The sequence below is a fragment of the Naegleria lovaniensis genome (genome assembly GCF_003324165.1).
Source record: "Naegleria lovaniensis strain ATCC 30569 chromosome Unknown tig024, whole genome shotgun sequence".
NCBI classification, from domain to species: domain Eukaryota; phylum Heterolobosea; class Eutetramitea; order Acrasida; family Naegleriidae; genus Naegleria; species Naegleria lovaniensis.
Genome location: NW_025407846.1, coordinates 1 through 19,851, shown reverse-complemented (window position 1 = coordinate 19,851; position 19,851 = coordinate 1). Strand labels below are relative to the sequence as shown.

At 37.2% G+C, this 19,851-nt stretch overlaps 11 protein-coding genes across 11 annotated transcripts; 3 read left to right on the top strand and 8 right to left on the bottom strand.

The window, feature by feature from the left end:
* On the bottom strand, nucleotides 1–1,614 carry C9374_005349 (uncharacterized protein; the record flags this gene model as incomplete). Its single annotated transcript, XM_044695089.1, has 1 exon — nucleotides 1–1,614. One exon carries the CDS (start codon nucleotides 1,612–1,614, stop codon nucleotides 1–3), a length of 1,614 nt encoding a protein of 537 aa, XP_044547826.1.
* Nucleotides 1,615–1,927: 313 nt separating this feature from the next.
* C9374_005348 (uncharacterized protein) lies at nucleotides 1,928–2,998 on the top strand (the record flags this gene model as incomplete). Its single annotated transcript, XM_044695088.1, has 1 exon — nucleotides 1,928–2,998. One exon carries the CDS (start codon nucleotides 1,928–1,930, stop codon nucleotides 2,996–2,998), a length of 1,071 nt encoding a protein of 356 aa, XP_044547825.1.
* A 120-nt stretch (nucleotides 2,999–3,118) lies between these two features.
* Nucleotides 3,119–4,612, top strand: C9374_005347 (uncharacterized protein; the record flags this gene model as incomplete). Its single annotated transcript, XM_044695087.1, has 1 exon — nucleotides 3,119–4,612. One exon carries the CDS (start codon nucleotides 3,119–3,121, stop codon nucleotides 4,610–4,612), a length of 1,494 nt encoding a protein of 497 aa, XP_044547824.1.
* Nucleotides 4,613–4,786: 174 nt separating this feature from the next.
* C9374_005346 (uncharacterized protein) lies at nucleotides 4,787–5,772 on the top strand (the record flags this gene model as incomplete). The annotated part of the gene is made up of 5 exons (XM_044695086.1): nucleotides 4,787–5,228; nucleotides 5,308–5,444; nucleotides 5,501–5,510; nucleotides 5,572–5,686; nucleotides 5,739–5,772. The coding sequence occupies 5 exons, from the start codon at nucleotides 4,787–4,789 to the stop codon at nucleotides 5,770–5,772; spliced, it is 738 nt and encodes a 245-aa protein (XP_044547823.1).
* Nucleotides 5,773–5,777: 5 nt separating this feature from the next.
* C9374_005345 (uncharacterized protein) lies at nucleotides 5,778–7,202 on the bottom strand (the record flags this gene model as incomplete). Its single annotated transcript, XM_044695085.1, has 1 exon — nucleotides 5,778–7,202. The coding sequence occupies one exon, from the start codon at nucleotides 7,200–7,202 to the stop codon at nucleotides 5,778–5,780; it is 1,425 nt and encodes a 474-aa protein (XP_044547822.1).
* A 162-nt stretch (nucleotides 7,203–7,364) lies between these two features.
* Nucleotides 7,365–10,274, bottom strand: C9374_005344 (uncharacterized protein; the record flags this gene model as incomplete). Its single annotated transcript, XM_044695084.1, has 1 exon — nucleotides 7,365–10,274. The coding sequence occupies one exon, from the start codon at nucleotides 10,272–10,274 to the stop codon at nucleotides 7,365–7,367; it is 2,910 nt and encodes a 969-aa protein (XP_044547821.1).
* Nucleotides 10,275–10,375: 101 nt separating this feature from the next.
* Nucleotides 10,376–12,799, bottom strand: C9374_005343 (uncharacterized protein; the record flags this gene model as incomplete). Its single annotated transcript, XM_044695083.1, has 1 exon — nucleotides 10,376–12,799. One exon carries the CDS (start codon nucleotides 12,797–12,799, stop codon nucleotides 10,376–10,378), a length of 2,424 nt encoding a protein of 807 aa, XP_044547820.1.
* Nucleotides 12,800–12,961: 162 nt separating this feature from the next.
* On the bottom strand, nucleotides 12,962–13,351 carry C9374_005342 (uncharacterized protein; the record flags this gene model as incomplete). The annotated part of the gene is made up of 1 exon (XM_044695082.1): nucleotides 12,962–13,351. The coding sequence occupies one exon, from the start codon at nucleotides 13,349–13,351 to the stop codon at nucleotides 12,962–12,964; it is 390 nt and encodes a 129-aa protein (XP_044547819.1).
* A 411-nt stretch (nucleotides 13,352–13,762) lies between these two features.
* Nucleotides 13,763–16,401, bottom strand: C9374_005341 (uncharacterized protein; the record flags this gene model as incomplete). The annotated part of the gene is made up of 5 exons (XM_044695081.1): nucleotides 13,763–14,567; nucleotides 14,641–14,738; nucleotides 14,827–14,864; nucleotides 14,916–15,092; nucleotides 15,141–16,401. 5 exons carry the CDS (start codon nucleotides 16,399–16,401, stop codon nucleotides 13,763–13,765), a joined length of 2,379 nt encoding a protein of 792 aa, XP_044547818.1.
* Nucleotides 16,402–16,859: 458 nt separating this feature from the next.
* On the bottom strand, nucleotides 16,860–19,166 carry C9374_005340 (uncharacterized protein; the record flags this gene model as incomplete). The annotated part of the gene is made up of 1 exon (XM_044695080.1): nucleotides 16,860–19,166. One exon carries the CDS (start codon nucleotides 19,164–19,166, stop codon nucleotides 16,860–16,862), a length of 2,307 nt encoding a protein of 768 aa, XP_044547817.1.
* Nucleotides 19,167–19,430: 264 nt separating this feature from the next.
* C9374_005339 (uncharacterized protein) lies at nucleotides 19,431–19,851 on the bottom strand (the record flags this gene model as incomplete). Its single annotated transcript, XM_044695078.1, has 1 exon — nucleotides 19,431–19,851. A coding segment is annotated over one exon (421 nt), but the record flags the coding sequence as incomplete, so codon positions are not given.

The following is a 19,851-nucleotide window of genomic DNA, read 5'->3' as shown; positions in this document are numbered from 1 at the left end:
CTAGACAAAAATATGAACTTGAGCACTTCTTCGATCCAACACAAACAACTCTCCAGTCCATTCATTCAAACACATGCCAGTTGGTACTCGTGGTGGCTTTCCAGAAGCATTTCCCCATCCTCCCTCTATCGAATGTAAATCATTTCTCAACATCATCTTTTTGGGATCCTTAATGGTTCGTTCAAAATCATAACATTTCAATTGGCTATAATTCTTTGGATCATAGACTCGAATTCTATGAGGAAACATCTCACATACCAATAAATTTCCAGAAACTTGATCCACTAGTAAGGCATTCTGTCCATGAAAATACAATTCTTCCGCACACGTTTCTGAACTCAATAATTTAACGAGATGGAGCGTGGAATGATCTTGTCGAAAGATACCGACTCGTGCTTCATCGCCGTCATGTTGAAACAAGAGTAAATGACCATTCTGTAATAATTGGACACATTTCGGATTGAAAATGGGAGTTTGAAACAATCTCTGAGTATGGTGCGTCGATGAGATGGAACTTGGACCACTTCGCAATGGACAGGATTGTGAAGCTATAACTAATTCATCAATGACTTGAATGACTTTACCATTGGAAGTGTCCAACACTTTGAGACAATCCTTTCCAAAATCACAAACATAGAGTAAAGTCCTGCATGAAATTCCAGAAATTTCATTGGACAAGGGATTGTCACGAGTGAATGTTTGTGGATGACCATTCAAATGTGGATAACACAAGGAGAGACCAACGGGATCAGAGAAGGATTGCAACGGAGCTAGAGTCAACCCATCGGAATAAAATGGAATTCCAGTTTTCCAAATTGGTTTTGAAATGTGAATCAGAGACGACCCATACTCTCGTCTGTTACTGGACCATACTCCTCCATTCTTCGTGTTAGGCTTGAGTTTGGAGAGCTCAAATTTATAAATACATTGATCTTCACAGGACACAATTAAGGCATCTCCATAATGTTGGTTATGACTGGCATTTGATAAAGAATGGAATAACATTTCAACACATAAACATTTGATATTGAAAGGGCACAATGGAGATTCTTGCAATAACAATTTTGAATACAAATCAAAGAATATCACGTTACAAGAGCAAGATACGATAATACATTCATGTTGATGAGAAATTGCAATGTTGGTGGGTTGATGCAATTTGAATGTTTGTTCTTTTCTAGTGGTGGTGGTCGAATTAAAAGATTTTAAAATCGAATGATTGTGTTGAGAATGACCTTTCGAACCTGATGTATTTGTTCCAATAGTACTTGAATTATTCGTTTCATTCCGTCGAGCGTCTGAATATTTATGATAAATAATGCGAATAGGGGGAAGTGAAATGGGATGTGAAGAATTCTTGTGACTCCACGTGGAAGATGATGAATGACGTGGTTGATGACCATGTTGAAATAATAAAGAATGTTCATTATGTATCAAGCCATACTCTTTGAAGTGTAGAGAAAAGGGTCGTTTAGGTCGAGTGTTGATTTTGAATTTTAATAATTGAAAATAATATTGTTCGTGTGAAGAGAGATGAAAGGGATGATCCGAGAGAATGATATGGACTTGATCTTGGGATGTGATGGACTCGAAGAGTGAGGTCGACGAGTACATCCCATCAAGATTCTGTCAATTTATTTCGTGTTAATAATTGTTTGCTACTTTTAAAGATTTCTTCTAAATTCGGAAGTGAAGAATGTTTTTGGTTGAGCTTACAGCGTTATGAACAGAATGTCAAGAACCAAAGCCAAGTTTGCTTGGATCTTCATAGATCAAAGAAATGTTGTAAAAACGAACAATTAACAAACAACGAACGCCGTTACATCCTGAAGTTGAATTTCAAGTTCAACAGTGTTTCGTTTTCAATCAACCAATTATTTTAAAACTTAAAAAAAATATTTCGTGATCATAACAACAAAATCAATTCATGCCGACCAAAGAAAAACCATCCCGAGGTGGAACGAGCTCTACAAATTCTCAATCCTCCAATACATCATCATCATCTTCAAGGAAAAATATAACGGATGGAAAAAATTCAGCATCTATGGAAATACTCAAAATTTCTCCCAATGTCAAACGCTATTCCGATATCAAAAAACCATCTAATCATTCCTCTAATACATTTACATCGACGGTAGGAAGTTCTGGAGTTGTATTTAATCAAGTGAAAGCAAGAAAATGCATTGAAGATTATACACCTGAAGATGAATTAGAAAAATGGCTGTTGAAACACAATGAAAAGAATCTTGTACTTTGTTTGGAACATCCAACACATGTTTCACAACGAGGTGGACATTATCATATTATATTTAGGACTCAGAACATATATAATGAATATTTACAAGCTTGGGAAAAATCAATTCATCATGAAGAGCTATCATCAAGTGTACCAAAAATGTATATTGAAGAATTACGAACCAAACATGCATTTCGATTATATATCGATATTGATATTAAATTGAATATAGAAGAAAAGTATGATATTGTTGAAAATGGCTGGATTGACATCATTATGAATTTCACTTATCACTATTTCAAAAATCAACAAGATTTGACAGATTTTACCCTGATTTTAACACAATGTCATGGAAAATGGGAAGATAGTGTTACCACAACTGCCAAATTCAAATCAGGTTACCGTCTCTATTTTCATGACATTATTGTTGATTATGACAAGTTTTGTGACTTTACTCATAATTTATGTTATACCTTACAAGGAAAATACGATCATTACAATGGTCAACCTCATGATTGGACCTTTGAGGATGTGATTGACTTGAAAACTTGTAATCACCCACGATGTCGATTATTTGGAAGCGCTAAATGGAGAAGAGGCGAACTCTTACCTCGAATTTATGAATTTTATGGAGCTTTCAAATACAACTCGACCACGAATAAGGCAATTCTTGATCATCCCTTGACGAATAACTTGAGAAACAATGTCTGTGAATTATTGAGATTGACAAGTGCTCGAGTGGAAGATCCTTTTGATGAATGAGAATGATGTTTCTCTCTGAGTACGAGTTGTAACAATTTCGTGACGACATGTCGAGTTAAATCCGTAAGAGTGACCTTTTTGTTATTTCAAAGTCAGCCATCTATTAACGAAACTAAAAAAATGCTCGGAACGGACAATTCGTTAAACAGCAACGAAGGTACGGAACAAACCAAAAAGCCTTCACTTGTTATCAGCGGAAGTACAAGCAGCGTCGACGAGTTGAGTAGTAGTAACAACAATAATAAACAACATCAACGAGTAGCAAGTGGTAGTAATAGTAGTAGCGTTGATGATTTTTTGAATGATGATGTAGTAACTTCTTCCGATGATGATGATGATAACGAAGAAAATACATTGGCCATTTCTAAAAACAAAGGCGGTCCGAAAAAGAAGAAAAAGAAGTACTTGATACAACAGAAACATGATTCCGAAGCAATGCCACATCTTTCAAACCTACACAGGCATCATCAACATTTAGGAGGTGAGGAGCATTACAAACATTTGACTCATCATAATAGAACGAACCACTGGTCATCAGCGTCTGTCATGATGAAAGAACAAACCGATTACGGAGAAATTAATGTTTATCCAATTGATATCAAACAATTACAAGCTTCCGAGACTCAAGTCGCTGGGCACGGAACACGTAAAAAGAAGGAACTCTCTTTACTGGTTCGAGATGGTAAAATATTTAAAGCAATTCAACCTGGAAGAAAACGTTCATGGTCTGAGGTTCACTTTTACGAAAAGCAAATTGCAAAAGCTCCCTATTTACTGCCGTTCGTTCCAAAATATTATGGAGTGTTTAGAGCTTTTATTGCAAACGAGGAAGAGGATTTGGGAGACAAATCAATTGATTCTCTAACGAGATCAAGTAGCTCATCTTTGAATTCTACCTTCTTTCATGCTGCATCGTTAACGAGTACTAGCCCTAATACTTCTCTTCAAACACTGGATACCAGCAATGGAGATGTGATATTACGAGGAGTGAAGGAGCCTCTTGCTGTTGTAAATACGACATATAAGCATATAGATTTTTTGGTACTGGAGGACATTACAGCAAGTATGGAAACTCCAAATGTCATGGACATTAAAATGGGACAACGTACCTATGGAGAAGATGCGTCACCTGAAAAGATTTTAGAAGAAGAGTCAAAATATCCCTATCAACATGTTTTAGGAATGAGAATTAGTGGTGCCAAAATATATGATCGGACTCAAAAAGCATATAAATATTTAGATAGACATTGGGGACGAACCATTACACCAGAGACTCTCATGAATGCTATGGAAGTCTTTTTCCTTCCTTCAGGATATGACGAAGAGGTGCGAGTCGAAATTGGAATGAGTGTTCTCGCACAATTTCTGAAAGAAGTGAAGAAAATGTACATGATATTCACTCAAAAGAATGACTTGTTACGAATGTATGCGAGTTCACTACTCATTTCCTATGACCATACCAAGAATTTGTGTGTGAAAATTATTGATTTTTCCCATGTTCATGAAAATCATACAGGAACGCCAATTTTCGACACTGGATTTGCACATGGCCTTTCTACCATCATTTCTGTCACGGAACAGCTTTTGGAAAAGTATTCCACAAGCACAAAATGAAATTTGAGTATTCATTGAAACCAAACCAATCAATTCTAATTTCATAGAGAGCACCTCTCATTGATCCATTGATTTCAACAACCTCACGTTTAAACACAAATTTCAAAGAGTGAGAGTAGTAGTATGATTGAACACTCAATGATTAAGAAAATATTACCTTACATTACAAAAAAAATGTCCACCATTCTCATCACTGGTTCCTCTCGTGGCATTGGATTGGCGTTGGTCAAGACTCTCCTTCAAAATAGTCCTTCCAAACGTATCATTGCTACATGCCGGGATCCGAATAGTGCCAAAGATCTCTCCCAATTACAATCACAATATTCCGATCGTCTTTCCATTGAACCTTTAAATGTTTCCGATGAGAAGGATGTTCTTTCATTGATCGATCGTTTGAAACAACAACACGCTGCAGTGAGTGTGTTGGTGAATAATGCAGGAATTTATTCAGCCATGCATAAAGAAACCTTGTTGAATTCTACGAAAGAATCCATGTTGAAAGTGTATGAAACCAATGTCATTGCACCCATGTTGATTATTCAACACTTGTACAATGCTAAATTATTTGAGAAGGGAGCATTGGTTGTGAACATTTCGAGTATTATGGGATCGATTGGTAAGTGAGAGTGTGTTTGTTCCTGTTCGATTATTGGGAATGTATTGGAATGGTTTCGTGGATGATTGTACGTGAACAGCTCCAACATTTGAAAGAAGAGGAGTGTCTTATTCGTGTTCAAAAGCTGCACTGAATATGTTGACCAAGATGGTCAGTATTGAATTACCTGATGTGCATGCGATTAGTATTCATCCAGGTTGGGTTCAAACAGATATGGTAAGTTTGTATCGCAAACCCACACTATTTCGCTAATTCAATCATTGCCATTGTAGGGAGGAAAAGGTAGGTCATTTGTGATCTTTTAATGGAATTCCTTTTGTTGACAATTGTGATTTCAATATAGATGCACCAGTGAAGGTGGAAGATAGTGCTTCTGGAATTGCCAAAATTATTACCAACTTTGATGCCAAGACACAAAATGGATCATTTGTGAGCTATGATGGCTCAGCCATGCAGTGGTGAGTTTGAATGCATCCATGAATCTACAAGCAAGATCAATTAAAATGTCAGTTATCGTATTGTGTTAAGCTCACATGGAGATTAATGGTATTACAATTTTGAAAATCGTTTATGTGACGGGAATTCCACCATGTCTGAATCTTGCTTGTTCTCTTTATGGCTCAATTCCAACATTTGTTTCACGATGGTCAACATGTGAGGCCAACATTCATCTCTTCCTTCCTGTTGTTTGTAAAAGTTAAAATGTCCAACTTTTTTAGCAACCTCTCCATGAACATGATACATTCTCTTTTCATTTGGCGTGAGTGGCTGATCGTGTGGTTGTGTGGAATCAGTTTTTTTCAATGTCACATCAATTTTTTTGGGAATTCTCGAACGATCCGTATTCAAATGTTGTTGATCAGTAAAGCTCACAAATTTAGGATCACTCAAACTTCTCAAAATCCACGTCGCTGCTTGTAAAGGTGCAAAATGATCTCCCTCAATCACATAACTCACCATTGGAATTTTCTCTAATGTCCATGCAGGATGTTCTCCATTCTTTTGTGGTTCCTCAATTCCAAAATATTCAAAAATATAATTTCGACGACATCGTCCTGCCGAGTACCAATCTCTCACGAGCTTTTTTGCCACATTTACTGGAGGAGTGTTGAGTGGATACATCCATGCCATACTCGGTAAATACACATACCAATAGAAAAACATGAGAATTCGAGGTAGGATCCATGGCCAGTGTGCAATGAGTCCACTCTGAGTTCCAACCCAAACACTTCCAATGAATTTCTGTAAATACAAAGAGGGAAAATAGGCCAATATTTGTCCTCCAATACTGTGTGCAATATAGAGAAAATTGTGAATGGGATAGATGGGAGGGGATTGTTTGAGACTTGTTAAAAATTGAGTGAGTTGGGTATTCAATAACTCCTTGGTTTCCGTACTAGGGTTGATGATATTAACTATTTTTGGTAATTTGGATTGGAAATTTGTGGTCAACAATAATTGATGCAATGGCGTACTTTCAAGAAAATTCATGATTGCTGGTACATCGAAACGTCCCCAATTTCTAACACTAATATATTTGTTTTGAATGTCAAAAAGTATTTCCTTTTCATCCTTCATGATTTTCGAATTGTCTTTAGCGCTGTCAGAACGATCATTTTGAACAGCATTCACTCTCAAACCAGATGCAAAACATCCTCGATAATCCAATGTCGCGACCATGCATCCAGTTGATTCACAAATAAATGTACAAAAATCCTTGTAAAATCGACAAGGAACTCCCATAGCTGGTGCCATTAAAATTGCAGTTTCCGAACCGCCCGAGTGTACCCGTGAAAGAGTTGAATCCTTTCTCTCGAGTGGAATGAAAACAATTCCATAAATTTTGTAACCATCTTGGCATGTCACTTCATGTGTTTGCTCACATACGATAACTCTTCCGATAGGACCACCAGCATCAGCACCCGAGGAATTTGATGCTCTAGAAGTGGATGAATGATTTTCTTGTGGTTGCATTTTTTTAAATGGTGTGGAAAATTAAAAGATTTCTCCGTTTCGTGATTGGCATGAGCAAACATGAAAGTTATTTGGTGCGACGTTTCCTGTTTTGTTATACTGAAAAAATTGATCGAATCGATTGGTGTCTGTAAAAGCAGCTTCAGGTGATTGAAAAACGAATCAAGCATAGTGACTTGGAGAATATAGCAACTCTGAAACAGTTTCAAGTTGTTGAGCTGTGAATTTGGTCTTGTTTTGTTCCCATCGATCAATGGATTGTTGTAATCTAAAGAAAATGTCAAAGGTTTCACGAATAATCTTTTGTAAAGGTTGACCTTGCACGACAGTTGAAAATTTGCTCATTCTTGCCAACTGCGCCATGATATTTGGCAGAAATGTGGGAATGTCATAACAGTGTGAAAATGCTTTCACAATAGAGCTCAAACCTAAGCCTACAAATACAGGATCTTGTGAATTCTTTTGAGTCGTATCAGACTTGTCCAATAATGCTTTAGCTTGCGTTAGAAAGAGCTTTGTAAAAGGTAACAACACTCTTTGAGGCATGATTCGTAGTAGAGAGCAGAGCATATCCGATGCAAGCTGGCGAATCACCATGGCTTTGTCTTTAAGGTTATTAAGGTATGCTTCACAAAGTGTTTGATAACTATCATCATGCTTAAATAGGTAAAATTGATTTTTGAATGAAAAATTTCCTAAAAATGATAATAAAATCATTGATTTCCATTGGCTGGAACTGTCTGATGGATGGGGTTTTGTCTGTTGTTGAAGGTTGCTTGTGGCTAACATGAAAATACTGCTCGCGCCTTGTTTGTTAACCATGGTTGCAATTTTTGCAACAACAATGCTCGCTTGAAGTGTAATTTCGTTATTGTGAGACTTGTTAATGATGGCAAGTAGAATGGTCAAAATTGAGTCTAGATAAGGTGTTAAAATATTAATTCCTCGAATCATGGTACGAGTCACACACTCAAAAAAGACAGAGCATACATATTCAAATTGATTCTCGGTCTCTGATTGTTCTATTTGATTTGCAAAATTTTGAAGAATACTTTCCAAGTATGAATTCTTGTCTTGATTTCCAATATGTGAACCAATGTAAAAATGATAGTTCGCCAAAAATCCTAAACCAAGGATGCTTCCTACAAGTTCTCGAATCTCAAAATGAGAATGTTTCAAAAACGGAAGTAATTTGCTGTTCACAAGATGTTGATACCACTGGTTGATGGCACCACAGTTAGCCAGCGCATGATACGTTAAGCTAAGTATCTTTGTTTGGAGTAACGTGTCACTGCTCCCAAGATCAATTTTTGAAATTACAAAGTCAATTATTTCCGTATTTCTTCGGTAATCCAAATCTCGAAAACAATGTGCGAGAGCGTGTGACACTACCAAATTACACGAGTTATGAGAACTCAGTTCTGCCATTCTTTCTAGTTTGGGTAAGAGAATATTAAACAATTTTGCACGGTCTGGAGATTGCCAATGCTTGGAACCTCGAACACAACCGGTAAATATTTCGCTAGATAATCTAATCACAAAATCAAGATTTGGTTCGTCGCTTGAAATCGATAATACAATATCCCAACACGTTTTGATAATGTCAATAATTTTTGGGCCAATTACTTGGCATAGACCTTTGAAAAAGAATGTCATTTGCATTCGAAACGTTGGGCTTGTTGTTGTATCGCCGTCAATGGCACACTCGAAAAAGCGTTTCCACCAAGTTATTTCACTCATCAACTGTTGAATGACTTCTAACGAGTCATGGAATGAAGAGGGTCGTAATTCTTTTGAGTAATCATAAACTTTAAGCTCGTGTGGTAGGAATGATAATACATTGTTGACATCTGATAAATGGTCTGAAGTATAATTGTATGGCTTGTCAATCATTGTGTTCGACGGAGATACATCGAATTTGTTGTCTAGCAATCGTTTGATTGTTTCAACATCCTTTAAAATTTGGAATGGTTGATGTGGCTTGAGCTGCTGTAGTATTCTGTTCATTGTGCTCAAAGATATAATCCTCAGGTTAGTATTTTCACTAATCATGCTGTTTGCTATTGTGCTTACATAGGCGTGTGGGAATACATCATGTTCATATTTTGGATCTTGTCTCACTAACCACTTTAAAAATCTCATAATAATAATAATTACTTGATAATTCCAAGACATGTTATTTCTGTTCAAAAGCGTTGCAAGATTGTGAACGGTAATTTTGTACAGCTCAAATGACTCCTTGTTCAGAATTGGTAACTCAAAAAACGAGGATGCATACAGAGCTATGACAATGTGAATCTTTGCATGAACTTCATGGTCGTCCACTGAACAAAGGAACAGAGAGTGGAAACAACGGCTTGCAAAGAACCAGCTTCTACATATTGTCTTGATCACGATTGGGGAGGCCAAAAACTCAATACATCCTATTACTTGATAGTTGTTCGTACAGGCTGGGTCTGTTAAGGCTGATACTGATGTTAAAATATATGGATCTATTAATTTTCTATGAGAATGCTTAAACAAATTGGCAATTTTGAAAAAGCATATTTTAGCTTTTTCTCGAATATTTTCGTATTCTGAAGAGGTTGCCAAATTAAATATATCAGTGAGAAGCGTTTCATGTACTTTGCTTAAATACTTTTCATGTAAACACCACTTTGTTCGTTGCAGTGCCTCTCTCCACTTGTACAATATTAGAATACGGTCAAGAACTGCCGCTCTTGGGTAATAGTGCTTCCTATTTAAACTCTTAAAGTAATATACTTTGATTGCGTTCCATAATTGTGTTGTGTTTTCTCTGGTGCTTGTGTAGTTCATTCTTCGATAGACAGTACAAATTTGAATGACATCTAGCAGACAAGTTATCAGCTCGGTGTTATCTGAAGACTCTTGATCCGTCAATTCACTAGTTTTCTCGGAGATGGCCAGCTCTTTCAGTACCACCGAGAGTCTCTGAGCAATGTCAAGTCTTGAATACTTGATCCTGTTGTTTGGTATTATGGAGAATAATGTGGTTGTTGATTGTTCGTTGTTTTCTACAATTTCATCAAGCATCACTGAGCTTCCTTTCATGACATATCTCAAGAACGTCAGTGTAGTAAGAAGATCGTCTTTTTCTGAAATACGCCGATTATCCAATTTTGTAACAAGTAATTCCATACAAATATCGTATATCAAAGAAGCCTCTGTAAGCTCTTCACTGCTGGGATGGTGCCATATACCTCGGATTCTGAATTAATATTCACTAATTTTCCCCAATATTGAAAGTGATCTGTTTTCAAGAATCGAGAAGAATTCCACGTCGAAAACGGAACACTTCTTTTTTCCAATAGATATACCGTGGTTAAGCTTTGGATATAGTGACGAATAAATTTTCCAACAGCTATAATTATACTTAAATCCACTTCTGTGCTATTTCTTAAATGGGCGTCAATAACTTGCCTAACTGTGTTTGAATGATGCATAGCGTTGTTGTTATTCTTAAAACATTTTCCTAAAATTAGCAAGTAGTAATTGAGCTCCTTGTCATTCATGTTGTCTTTTTGCAGAACTTTTGGTTCCAATTCTGAAATAATAATATCCATGGGATTGTACTTCTCACAGTAGTAGGTACTGGCGTAATGAATAAGATCTCTCAATTGTTTTGAAGAATCTGGTAAAAAGTTTGTTGACAAATATAGGACAATCTTTTGTAAACATAGTTTGTGAAGTCTGGGGGAGAGTTGTTGAAAAAATAGTGAAACGGAAGTCATAATTCGGAAGTAATTTTTGGAGAGGTCAGTATATGTCACGTTGCTTAAAAATTCCAGCGTTCTATTAACAAATTCAACAGAAAAATCTTCAAATAGAGATACCGCTGATGGCACCTCATCAGCATCGCTTGATTCGATAATAGGCACCAGTTGGAACACTCGCGACATGAATTCATACGCTCGAATTGCTTTCATAATGTCCGTGATTTCAATATTTAAGACTACAGTCATTAACACTTGAGCTAAATATTCTCGAATTTCTGGTATATCGTCACATTGTGTCATGAACGGAATTAATACCACATTTAGTAGCTCAATAGTGGTCGATATTTGGTTGGCCTTGCTAAAATTTTGCAAGCTGTTTAGAATAATTTCAAATAGTTCAGTAATTACTCGTTTTGGTCTAATATAGCAGAGGTGTTTGATGACTTCGATATCGACTATCCAAATTTCAATGTCCTCTGAGAATAATATAGCCTTAGACACAGAGAATATTATATCTACAATTTCATCCACCACCTTTTCCGATAGTTGAGTTGTTGATGTGGATGATTGCTCTCGCTTTAAACGTTTGGCTAGTGCTCTAATAAGCTCATGCAAAAAGGCAATTAAATTCGAGTTCCACAAGAACTGGTCTTCCACACAGTGTATGAGCTGTGTTAAAAATTGAAGGGTCTCTGGAAAGTCTAATAAATAAACACAAAGCTGAGCAGCATATTTGAGCGCAATACCTTTGGGAGAGTCCGACCAAAATAGGTTGCATACTTCTGGTGGATCAGTGCCTGATGAGGATGCCAATCGATACAGTTTTGAAACACTGCTGTCGTCTTGATCTTCCAGAGTTAGTTTCACACCCATTTTGCTGCTTAATGTTGAGACTGTAATCTTAACAGGAACGTCCATACATTTTAAAATTTCTGTGAAAATATCATCTAAATGAGGTTGAAATATATGAACGTCTCCACACCGATCTCTGGACATGCGATAAAATAGTGAAAAGAAGTTAACTTCAATTAGGGGCGTGCTTGATACGCTCGAGTTCCACAGTTCAATTAAATGGTCAAGCCAATAGTTACATTTCCCTTGAATTGAGTCTTCGTTTCGGAAGCTTGTAGGAAGAAGCAAGCACATGTAACAAATTGAAATGTAGTACTCTGTATGGTTGACAGACATTCTACTTGTAAAAGTGTCTAGTATTTCTTTGCTTGCACTTGTTGGAAAGAAGTTTCTCAATTTACAAACAGCCTTAATTAGTGTCAATCCATATTTGATAAATAACTCAGGATTGCTAGGAATGCCGTAATCTAGCTTACGTTGCTTGTTAAAAAACGACTGTCTAATCAATTCGTAAAGTCTCTTCCAACATGTCACTGCTTTCATCATTGGACAATATTGCATTCGCAAGATCACCTTTCTGTGTTTTAGGAGAGTGTAGAGCAGGTCTGCAATTTTTGTACGAATTTCCATGAATGCAATACTTCCCACTTTTTCATCCACAAGAAAGGGAAGAGCCATCTCGAGAATTTGAATGCGCTCCTCGATTGAAAGTGGATACTCCAAGCTAACGTATTTGTTAAATAGATTTATGGATTCATTCAACGTATGAAAGAAACAAGACTCCCCTTCCAAATTTTTGAGCTCGGAATTGAAAAGATCATGAGCCACAGAAAGTCCATTCAAAATTTTGTGTTTCATCATCGGAATCTCTTCCATCATTTCTTGTTTTGCAAATGCTGGTTGATGCAATAGAAATTTGTTCAACAAGTTGCTGTTATTATGATTGGACGATGATGATGAACTCGTGTTCGGAGGCTGTTGAGTGTCTGCCTCATGAATTGCCATCATTTTTTCCTTTTTAAAATCATACACCTGTTTTTAGAACTTTTTGGAAACTGCTGAAAATTAATGTTCATTGAGGTATGCAGAAAACTTTGAAGAATATTTATTGTGGATGAAATCAATCCATCTTACACAATCAATTCATTCAATTCTCTCACTTGTTCATTCTTACACTCCAGTTTTGCTCTTATGAGGCAATGGATGATCATCCACATGAGTACGAGAACCTCCTTCTGCCTGAGTCAACACCAAATCATCAAAAGGTACATGTAAATTGAAATCAATCTTTTCCTTATCTTGCGCAACAAATGGTTCCAAGAATTGTTTGGTTCGTTTGGTCGAATCTGAAATATCCAAACGAGCAATTCTCAATTTTTCATTGCCATGAAGTTTGGGTCCAAAGGTATGAGATTTGAAACGTGGCAGAAAGTGAGTAATTTCTTCCTCGTAGGCACCATCTTCACTTCGATAGAAGGCTGTCACACTGGTAGGAGTGTCCGTGTTGTTGGTAATTCGAGAGGAATAGAGTCTACCGTGAGGTTGGTGGTGTGAAAACATGGGGTTGGAAATTAGACTATTTTACAATGATATGGTTGTTGTGGTTGTTGTGGTTGATGCAATTACTAGCAGTTGAATTGTTTTTTTGATGAGAGTGAGAAGGAAGGTGTTAGGTTGAAAACATTTTAAGTTTCATAAGGTGAGCATTAAATAAAGTAATTTCACAATTTCGGAAAGTGTTTAAAATTATAATATTCATGAGGTACTTTTTGAATCATCTCTCTGGTTTGCTTTAATGACTTTTATGAATATTGATGAAATGAGACCTACTATTGGTCTTGGCTTGTTGAATCGTCAGCCAACAAAGTTCACGTTCAACAGATTCAAAAGAGGGTTCGAAAATGAATTTGTTTCTGAAATAAATTAAAGAACGTTATTTACAGTTAATGATGATCATAGAACAACTATGGATTACAACCTAGTGGATAATTCCACATCTTCGAAACGTTCCTCTGTAGAATTTCCATTCACATCTAGAGTCCCTTCCTTAGGCTCGGTTTGTTCTGTGTCACGTGTCTGTTGTGCCTCCAACATTTGATTGGCCTTTTCCTTCTCAGCATCTTCCTTCTCATGCCTCTCTAGCTCTAATTGCCACGTGTTTCCATCAATTTCAGATTTCTGTTTTGCCAATTTAGGGAAAATTGCAAAGAAAATGGTAATTGCAAAATAGAACACAATGATGCAAAGTCCAATGGTCAAGCTGAGCCAATCAAATTCTGTAGATCCATGTGGTTTTGTGGAGTATGGTGTTATAAATTCCTTAACAAGTTGAATGCTAAATAATATCAATAAAATAATAGGATTCACAAATTTGATTAAAATACTCCAATCTCTGTTTGGCCCCAATTTACAAATCGCCTTAATTTTCACTCGATATTCATCCACACTATGAAAGAGAATGATCGAAAATATATTCCAATATTTTCTCAATTTGTTTTTCAATCGTCGATTTCGTTCGGTACGAACGGCAGATGCGTCCAAACTGTCAATCGTTGGAGGCGCGATGGGATTTTCATTTGTGTCGTATCCTCCAGGAGAGTCGACGGATGTCTCTTCAATAGAGGAATAGCTGGAAGCTTTCCATTGCTGTTTCACCTTACTCCATAAACTCTCGTTTGCAATAAGATAGCCAATTAATACACATTGTGCTATGGCTGTGAAAACTAGACAAAAATCACTGATATAATGATCGACTATGTCCATCAAATAATAGCCACTGAAAAATGTTCCATTGAATTCAAAAATGATATTTAAAATCACTAATAAATTGCAATATTCTAAAAACGTACTTGTCCAAACAATATGGAATTCCAGTGAGAAATCCAAGAGCACACGTTCCTAAAGAAATCCAATGCATTTTTAACTTGGGAAATGCGTCATGGATGGTCTGTTGGAGTTTTGATTTTTCATTTATACGTGGAAATTGAACCGTAAATGAATATTTGAGCTTTGAGTTGTGACACAACAATACTTACACCATTAACTCCTTCAATCATACCAAAACATGAATCAACTATGAATTACATGTCAATATGATCGTCATGTGCTTTGAAATACTACTTACTTGATAATGTAAACATGGACAATAAAAACAAAATACAGAACAAGTGAGGTAAAGGCATGAGAGAGATGGATTCTGGTACCACCACAAAGGCTAAAGCTAATCCTCCTTGCACAACCTCATCCACGTGAAGACCCTTCGTATGAGCCATATATCCGAGAATGGCAAACATGCAAAAACCTGAAAAATTTGTAAATCATTTGTGTGAAATTGAGACCTTCTACAAACCTGAGAAAATACTAAATAAATACGTAGAAACTCCAATAATCCATGCATCTTTGACAATGTTCTGTTTTGGATCATTGTAAGATGAAAGGGCAATCATGGTTCCACTCGCCAAGCTCAGCGAAAAGAATATCTGACCTGCTGCAGAAAGCCAAATGTCCACATTGAGCAATTTGGAGAAATCTGGTTTGATAAAGTACCACATTCCAGAAAACGAGCCCTCTAAAAAGAAGCTTGTAATGAGCATGATCAATAGTAAAATGATAGGCAATGGAACGGTCAAATACGTAATCACTCCAGTACTACTTGTACCTTTCCAAACTCCAAAATAAACAAATATCCAAACCAACAACAATGAAATCAGGATGGGTACATTCATTTCCGTTACGATGGTATCACTTGGACTTTTCCGAATGATGGTCTCAAAGAAATATTCCTCTGCTCGTCCTTTCCACGGTAAGGTCCAAGCCCACATGTGATAAAAGTAAACAAATATCCAAGAAATTAAAACACTGTAGTATGAACAAATTCCGAAACCACCAAAAATCACAGCTGCAATACCAATACCTCTGGCTCTATGATTGAGTAATCCGTTGGCTTTGATTGCTGCCCTTCTCAACATTTGTCCAACACTGAGTTCCAGAATTAATAACGGTATTCCTAGAGCTACAAGACTAATGGTGTATGGAATTAAGAAGGCTCCTCCTCCATTCTTGTAAGCAAGATAGGGAAAGCGAACGAATGAGCCAAACCCTATGGCAGCTCCCAATGATGCAAGAATGAATGAAATTCTTGAACCCCATGCTTGCCGCGACGTGTGGTTGGAATGTGATTCCAGTAATGGAGGAGAAGTCGATGAAGAGAAGTATTGTTGCGGCCGTGTTTCATGAGATGGCAATGGTTCAGCAATTGTTGTTGATTCCGATCTCATGGGATGATGAGCTTCTTCTTGATGATCACCAAATTTTGTAACGATCGGAGATGGAATGTGCTTCGTTGTCGAGTGGTGATTATCATGATGATGAGTGGTGGTCATCATGTGAGAGCTTTCATCAAAATCATTGACTGATTCCGAAGTGATCATCATCATGATGGAAGATTCTTCTTCGTCTGTTGGATCCGTCAACTTGCGGTCAACATGTTCGTTATCTTGTTGTTGATGGTGATGATGACGAATGATTACATTATGATGATGGGACATGTCGAGATTGTGATCCTCTTCCTCACGTCCAGGATTCGAGTGGTGTGAGGATGGAAACGACATTTTTTTGTAATCTGGGTGTTGTTGCCAAAGATTGTGTGGAACGATTTTCAGAGTCAAATTCCCGAAAATTCCAAGATTTCTATTCTACCTTCCCTGAATGAATGATCAGGAATTTTCTCTAAAATATTCATGAATCCTGATATGACCGCCCTTTGCTGATAAAGTTATCGAATAGATCTAAGCAAACTTAAGCACAATAGAGCGACAATGTGGATCAATTAAGGTGCCTTTGTTTCAGTTGGATACCTTGAAAATTTCAACATACAGATATCTCTTGGAATAATGATTCAGACTATGGACGCAATAACTTGTATTGTTGGTTTTACTTTGATGTAAGAACTGCCAAAAGTAAATTGGTCACGAAAATGACTATTTTACAATAGTTTTTTACTTTCCATGAAACCACAGAACAAAACAACCTAGTAATTTTCCTAGTAGAAGTGTTATAAATTAATGATTCAATTATCGTCGTTTGGAGGATGAGGGGAAGAGGGAGAATTATCTACATTTGGTGACTGTTTCTTTTTTTTTGAGCTAAGGCGAGAAAAGGTATACGGTTTAGCAACCAATGACGGTGGCGATTCCGGTGTGTTTGTTTCTTCAGAATTACTGCTACCACCTGGTGTGGAAGATGAGGCAGCATCTTTTCGTTTTCTAGTTCTCCGCCGCGTGGCAATATTTTCAGCTTGTTGGTCACTTGATGATGTTTGAGCGATGGTATCGCTAGTTAAACTCTCTGATTCGTTCTGAAATGGTCCATTGGTTGTGGATGGTTGAGGTTGGATTGTTTTTTGATGAAAATCTGTGAATGATGCTGGCGAGTGCACTTCGCCATGTTCCCTATTGTACATTTCAATTTCTGGTATATCCAAATGCTTCACTTGGTTATAAATTTCTTCCTCTCGCGCCTTAAATTGTTGTATAGTCTCCAATTTAAGCTCATATTTATCTTGTTTCCGTAAAGCATGAAATTTATCAGAGAATTTTGGTATGTGAGTTGATATATCAAATTCTTTCTTGCTCATCTGTTTCACTTGTTTTTCTGTCATATCTTTTTGCTTTGATGCATGATCTTGTTCCGATTTAAAAACTGATTTTAACTTGAGAAATTTGTCTTTGAGGTCATATAAATTTACAAGTCTAATCTCATTTTCAATTCTCGTCTCATGCTCTTTCTTCTTTCTATCTGTGTTGTACCGAGACTCCCACAACTTTTTTACAGATATAATATCATGCTCTTGTAATTTTACATTAAAAAATCTGCTTAAATCCATAACAGAAGCCGTTGAAAACCATGGAATCTTGCCATTCTTGCAAGCTCTATTCATGAGTGCAATGATACATTCGAAATCTTTTTTTGACAATGGATTCCTGCGTCCTGTATTGTATTCATTGAGCCACTCTTCGTCTTCGCTCTCCATGTTGTACTCGAGAGAAATATCAATTTTTCTATGACTATAGGTATCAAAATCTGCATGTAAATTTGGAGTTGGATTTAACATTAATGTTTCGTGGTCGTAATTCTCAGTGTTGGTATATTTCATATAGTGATGGGTTCTGCGAAAGCCCTTTTTCGCAGTATTATCTTTGGTCACTGTGAAATTCGGAACGGGAACATTGGTCAAATCTGCTCCCTTGTCCTCTAATTCCTCGAGCTCGGTAAAATCTCGATATTTCCGAGTGGCTTGTGTGCTATCTATGAGTGTCACGGTACCCGTACGTTGTTTTTCATCGGCTAACAATTGTAAATCTGCATCAGTTAATGAGTTGACTGTTACTGACAATCGGGAAATGTCAGAGTCTTGTTTCTTAGGACTTGATTTGTTGGCTGACATGGATTTGCTTTCTTTTACGGCTTGTGAAATTCTTGACCGTAGCTTGTTCAAGGAAATTAGATCTTCTGGTCGAAGAACGAGAAGCTTTTTCCATACGTCGAGTTTCCGAGGCCTCGACAGTGTGGCAGATGAAGGGGTCTGGGGAGTGTTGGCAACAGAAGGAGTGTTGGCTTCGCTAGTACCTCCTCGTCTGCTACGTGGTTGGGAGCGAGTTGGAGTTTTCGGCACCACTTCTTTTGCAGTGGGAATAATAGACTCTGTATCATTGTCGTCATCGCTCAACTCACGGTTTGCAGTACTGTTATTGTCTTCGGCTTCCTCATCATCGGATGACTGGGCAGATGATCGTTTTCTCTTGTTGTTGCTAACTGAAGTACTTGATCTGACTGCAGCCGACTTTTTCTTTGACGTTTTTTTCTTGTTTGATGTTTTCCTTGATGGTTTTGTTTTGGTATCACTATCAGCAGCAGTAACATCATCGTCCTCACTTAACTCCATAGAAGAGGTGGATTTTGATGATGAATGTTGTTCTGGAGGCTTAGAATCCTCGGTTTCTGATGACGATAGGTTGGCTTGGCTTCCATTCCGTTTTTTAACGGGTACTTCCTCTTGATCATCATCATTGTTCCTATGTATATCCAACGTTGATGGGTTTTGATCAGAAGATGAATTCACTCGATTGTTTTTGGATGAAGAATTGATATCATGGTCCGAACCCGAGTCATCTGAAAGCTCGTATTGAGAAGACGTAGATTTAGAATTTCTGTTATTTGTTGTTGTTGTTGAGAGAAGAGGAGGAATTGTTGTATCATCATCACTGATCGGCATGTTCGATGTAGAGGAAGCTGATAACTCCTCTTCGTCCTCTGCCGCAGCACTGCGAGCATGATTAGTTTTTGCCTTCTTCTTCTTTGGTGTTTTCCTTGGCATTTTTTGCGTCTTCTTCTTTCATGATAGGATGACGACGGGAAGGTCTTTTGGTCGTGAACAATATTCCATGCTGCTGCAACAAGGGTTTGCCTTCGTACCATGATTTAATGAGTGTTGGTGTTTAGCTATTTTTACGGGCAGATCTGTACGCGTTGCTCATTCTTTGTTTCATTTCATTCGAGCTCGAACGTTTAGATGAAAAAGCGTACTCTGTGCAATTCAATAGTGAACCAACTTGTTGTTGAACTCTCATTTGGTTCCAGTTTAAGGTTTCCCCAAATAAGCACCATAATAACAATGTTCCATTCGTATTCGATACAATTCATCACTATACTCCAAAACAAAACCATTATTGTTGACAGCTTCAATTACAAGTTCTTCATCTTTCTTCAATTCTTCACTTGCATTCCTCAGTGCATATCCATCCCGCTTCACTGCTTCCAACATCAATTCCTTGTCGTTCTTATAATAGGGATAAAAGGATCGACAAATACCTGCACCAAGTCTTATTGCTTTTTTCAAAAATTCTCTGTCCGTGGTGTATTCTTGTGGTAAATATTTCAAAAGATCTTTACATCCTAACTGAACTATCTGCTGTACAAATTCTTGGTCACTCAAAAGCTTGTTGGAAACGTATCTCAAAACAGGCTTTTTTCTTTTGACGATATCTAAAACAATTTCACGA